The 5215-nt window shown below is 56.6% G+C and overlaps 1 protein-coding gene across 1 annotated transcript in view; it reads right to left on the reverse strand.

The window, feature by feature from the left end:
* ST3GAL4 (ST3 beta-galactoside alpha-2,3-sialyltransferase 4) overlaps positions 1–4022 on the reverse strand; it is a 13822-nt gene extending 9800 nt beyond the window's left edge. Inside the window, exons 1-2 of the mRNA XM_057382037.1 lie at positions 3659–4022; positions 2950–3019 (exon numbers count right to left, since the gene is read on the reverse strand). Of these exons, the coding sequence (XP_057238020.1) occupies positions 2950–3019; positions 3659–3711 (123 nt within the window). The 5' untranslated portion in view covers positions 3712–4022. The remainder of the gene's footprint in view (positions 1–2949; positions 3020–3658) is intronic.
* Between the last annotated feature and the right edge of the window lie 1193 nt (positions 4023–5215).

Genomic DNA, 5215 nt, shown 5'->3' on the forward strand with positions numbered 1-5215 from the left:
TCCATCCCCATCTGCCCTCATAGCCCCAACATTTCTACATTTAAGTCAATCTACAAAGTTGCAGCAAGCACCTGCCAAGCTGTTCCCAGCCCCCCAAAACAAAGAGAAAAGAGGAATTTAAAGGCATGCAAGAGGTGGGGAGTGGTTATAAATCCCCCCACACCATCCCAGCATGGATGGATGGTGATCCCAGGCCATCCTGGCAAAGCAGCACAGACCAGCAGGCCATGCAGCAAAAACTCTTAGTACTTTTACGTTTCCATGGTAACCCACGGATTGGGAGAAGTGTGACACCAGGCGAGGACACCTCTCCTGTGCTCCCACCGCCCCATCCCACGTGCCCACGGGACACGGAGCCACCCACTGCCTGGTCCAGCTTCCCTGGGTAGGAAGGATGTTCACCAAAAAATTAGCATCTTTGACAGTTTATCCCAAAAAAACACGCCTTTATTTTTAACTGGAGGAGAGTTGGGTAGCGCCTGAGGAAGGGACAGTCTCTAGGGACTCACTCCTGGCAGTGGGAGCCAAAGGGACACAGACAGACAGACAGACAGACAGACAGGACAGCTCAGAGCCCTTCAGTCCCAGCCAGACCATCTCCCCCGAGCTCTCCAGGCTCAGGGAGCCTTCAGGAGCCAGCAGAGCAGATCCCTGAAGGACAACAACCAGGACCATCCCCAAGAGCACAGCTGACAGCCCCGGGATATCCCAAACCCCCATCCCACGGGAGCCCCGTGCTCTGCAGGGCTGGGATCGCCGCAGGAGCCCGGCAGGTACCGGCTCAGCCCCCACACCACACCCTGCCCCAGCACAGCCAYCGCCTGCCGCAGCCTGAGCACAACCTGGGAGGCAGCCGGGGGCCATCCTGCAGGGAAACGATCCAGCCAACTGCAGRCACTGCCCGGGCTTGGCAGAGCATCACACACACCCAAATCCCCAGCCTGGCACTCCAAACCTTCCTCGTCCCAGCTGCTGTGAGCTCCCAGAGCTCAGGGAAATTCTTTTCCAAGCTGGGAAGAAAATCGTTGTGGGATTGCAGCAAGCAACATTACAAACCCAAAAGGCAGTGGGGTCTGGGTCTGAGACACCTCCAAGAGATGTTGCATGGGATGGAGATGCTGGTAGGGTAACAGGGACACTGAGGGGGGACCAGAGATGCTGGGAGGGGACAAGGGATGCCAAAAACCAGCAGAGCACAGCGATGGCAAGAGCAGGAGCTGCACTGTCCTGGGCTGGGGGGATGAAGAGGGTCATGAGAACACAGCACTGCAAATATCAGCTCCACTGGACATCGGCCATGGCCACACAGAGGGCATGGAGCCAGCCCAGCCTGTGCACTGATACCCACATTTATCCTATTTTAAGAGCCCTGCGAGTCACTTTAAAGGAATCTTTAAAGGAATCTTAATTGCCTCTTACTCGGAGAGGCAGAGCTGTTTCCTTAGCCCTGGTATCCCAGGCACACAACAAYCCAGCCAAAGATTTAAGATAGGGGAAAACAACCCCTTGTTGGCATGTGAGCCTCAACAAAACATTTACCCATGACCAGGCTGCAATTTTGAAGGTGGCAACAGCGAATAAGCTCAGGTACAACAAGTATTTCCACAATGGCAGGTCCTGGGATAAATCCAGGCTGCTTCTGCTTTCCTATGGCACTGTGAGCTTTAATATGTTCTGGAGCGAATCAGACCAGCACTGACTCCATTCTCTCCTCTCCCCCTATTTTTAATTTTAATTTTTTTAATCCTCACAGCAGAAAAACCACAGGGATGGGTCACAAATCCCTCCCTACAGCCTGAGCTGTGTGGGTACACCTGAGCATCCCACAGCTCTGGGGTAACCYCGGGCCATCACAGGGCTACAGTTAAGCCACAGTATTAGAGATTATATATTATTATTTATATTAGATAGGACTAATCACTCTTTTGCTATTTAAAAMATTAAAATAAAGCCCCTTCCTTGCTGATGCAGCTCGCTACACCCTGGAGGTGACAGCTGAGGTACTGAAGAGAGTGGAGCCAGCCAGGGGGTGACATTAAGGAGACAAGGGCAGTGACAATGTGACCTGTGGGATTTCATTTCTAACTCCCAGACATCGATTCAGTCACACCCTTCTCCCACCTGCCCCGTCCAGCCCCGGTTTGGTGCCACTGTCACCTCGGTGCTGTGTTCACTCTCCGGGGTCCCCATCCCACCCAGGGATGCAGGCAGCACAACAGCTTTGGCAGCACAGCTTTGAACCCATGCTTGGGCTAAATCCCCCCAAAAAGCAGCAGAAAGGGGAAGGCAGCGAGCTGGGGGTGCAGGCAGGGTGCAGGCAGCCTCTCCCCACTCCCCCGGGAGCAGCAAGCAGAACATCCACAGGGAGCAGCGCTCCCTCATAGTCCTGGAAGGTAAAACCTAAACCACGGAGGTGCTCCAGTCCATCCCCAACCTAAACTGCAGCACTGCCCCAGCTCTTCGCAGAAAAGGGGTGAGAAATAAAGGGACCTGAAGCCCCAGGCGGAGTTATCCCGCAGGCAACTCCCATCCCAGTGGCTTTTGACTCCGGGGATCCCTTTTTGGGGRCTCAGAAGCTGCCTGCAGTCACCGTCCCCCTTGCAAGGCTCATGTACAATCTCAACCCCCCAGCCTGGCGGTTTCTCCTCCATTTCCTGTTTTGCACAGATTCAGAGCAGCAGAACCCCACAGAGCAACCCCACAGCCCAATGTGGCCAGCACTGAATCCCCCGGGTTCCCCTGTGCCCTTTCCTCCCACGTTAACGGCACGGGAGGAGATGCCCAGCAAACAACCCGGCCCATCACTCTGCACCCCCAGCTCCGTTAACCCACGCGGGGAGGAGGATCCCCATCTCTGGGAGACCTTTCCCCGCATCCCCGGCAGTGGCAGAGGCTGAAGCCGGTCCCGGCAGGGCGGGGATAAGCTGGCAGMAAGTCACGGCTACTTACGGCCCGTCCTGTCGGTCCAGGCGGAGCAGGCGGCAGCTCGGCGGGATCTACGGCGCCGTCCTCTCTTCCCCTAGGAAAGGGAGAAGGGAGAGCATCCTTAGGGCTGCAGCCACCCCCAGCGGCAGCGGGCGCGGGGCTCTTGGCTCCGCAGCCATCCGGAGGATCGCGGATCCCTGCGGATCCCCCGGCGGGGCAGCGCGGAGCACCGAGGGGAGCACCAGCGGCGCCCCGACGAGCCGGCACACGATGCACGGATGTCTGAGCTCTCTGCAAAAAAAAAGCCACCCAGTTCCGAAAAGCCACCCGCCTTCACGAAGCCACCCAGCCCCGAACAGGCACCCAGCTCCCGCCCACCCGGCAGTGCCCAGGGCCGGGCTGTGCCGCTCTCATGGAGGAGGAGTGGCCGAGCGGAGCGCAAACCTCGCCGAGGCTTTCCCCGACACCTCCGGGCCCTTCACACCGAAATAATCCCCCTTCCGTGACGCGCTCCGACTTTGCCTAAAAGTCTTCCTAAGACCCCAGCGGTGCCCTTCGGCAGGGAAAGGGGAACGCAGCTCTCCTGCCCTCCGGCACAGAGAGCGCTCCTTATTCCCATGTCTCTGGCGTCTTTTCCCCTCAAAACTTTCCAAACTGTATATCCTAGCCCAGCACAGTGATATCCCTGTGATTTGGGGAAGGAAAAGCCCTGCTGAGAAATCACGACACACACAGAGAAACCCTCCTGCCATGCTGCCTCTCAGAGAAAGCCTCTCCTCTCTCCATCCCAAGTGATTTTCCCAGGTAGGGGAAAAATGAGCCAGCCAGGTGGAGCAAGTAGAAAAAGGAGCCAGCCAGGTGGAGCAAGCCCACTGCTATCCCAGTTAGCCACTGGGCACCAGCTAACCACCAGTGGGATGGACAGGATGTGGTGGGAGTCACGGCTCTCCCCAAAAAAACACACGAGGAGGAATGTCAGTTCATTTCAGTGCAATAAAGGGTGCTGCAGGGGAGGAAGACAAGTCTCTCTCAGCTGCTCCTCAAACCCTGGCAGGGAAGATCAAGCCCAAGGGGAAGCTCTGAAGGGCCAGAGGTTTTCTCCCTTTTCTATCTCCTCTAGCCAGGAAAAGCAGAGATAAGAGAGGTGCAAGMCTTCCCCACAGAATGCTCTGCTCTTAATATCCCATTAATTTAACAAAGAGGGTACAGCCCTGTGCAAGGGACGGGGAAGAAAACCTTCCAGCAGCCAGCGATGGTTCCTCACGGATACTGCTCACCGGGGACCAGGCTTTCTGCACGTGCCCTGGGATGGCAGGGATGGCTCCATTCAGGGTCACACCTTCCCTCTCCACCCAAAGAAGCTTTGCTTCCTCCTTCCATCACCATTTGCCTTGAGGAGCGATTAATGCCCAGGGCTCAGGGCAAGCAGCAGCCAAACCAGATGTGCCCGGGGCCACAAAATTCACCTTCAGCACTGGGGTCTTCCCAGAAGCCCTGAACTCACCAGAGCACCCAACATCGCTGCTGACAAGGAGCCTTTTCATTCAGAGCTGTGAATTATAGGATCCACTAGCRAGGTTAAACTCCCCCTGGGGAGCTCCTGCTAAAGCACTTCACATTACAGCATCAGCCCCTGCCYGTGCAAATGAGGATGAGGATGCTCRGAGCTGCCTGMGGGGYRCAGGAKGRTCCTGCAGCCCTGGATGAGCAGWCTGTGATACCCTGAAGCACACGGGCCCGGCGGGATCCCGGTGGATCCGAGGTCTTGCCCTGAGCTGGTCTTTCCAGCTCGACTGGAAGAGCCAGGAGCTGGATTGCTGCCGCTCTTCCCGGGGTTGTTTTCCAGCTGCCCGAGCGGTTTCCCTGCCATCAGCCGAGGCCATCAGTCCAGCCCAAGGTCCAGTAMAGTCTCATCACAGTTCCAGCGTCCACCAGGTCAGGGGCCGCTGTCTCCACCGCTCGCCGCAGGCAGCTCAACCCATCCGGCAGCTGATCCCGGCAGGAAATGAACGTCGCATATCCCAGAGCCCTCAAGAAACCCCAAACAAGCTGGGTTTTGCTCCTTGCCTTCTCCAGCTGTGTTGCTGGCCTCAGTTTCCTCTCCTGCCTATCAGTTCAATCACTGAAATAACCATTTCCAAATCTGAGGGGGGGAAAAGGCACCTTCTGACCACTCCCCAGCATCTCCCTCCAGGATGCTCACGGCTTTGGGCAAAAGGAAACAAAATCCCAATCTTTCCCATGTTAAAGACTAAAGCCAGCCAGGACTGGAGCAGGTATTCCAGAGGCA

Source organism: Malurus melanocephalus, unplaced genomic scaffold, assembly GCF_030028575.1.
Source record: "Malurus melanocephalus ecotype Western Australia unplaced genomic scaffold, MMel_1.1 scaffold_548, whole genome shotgun sequence".
Lineage (NCBI taxonomy): Eukaryota > Metazoa > Chordata > Aves > Passeriformes > Maluridae > Malurus > Malurus melanocephalus.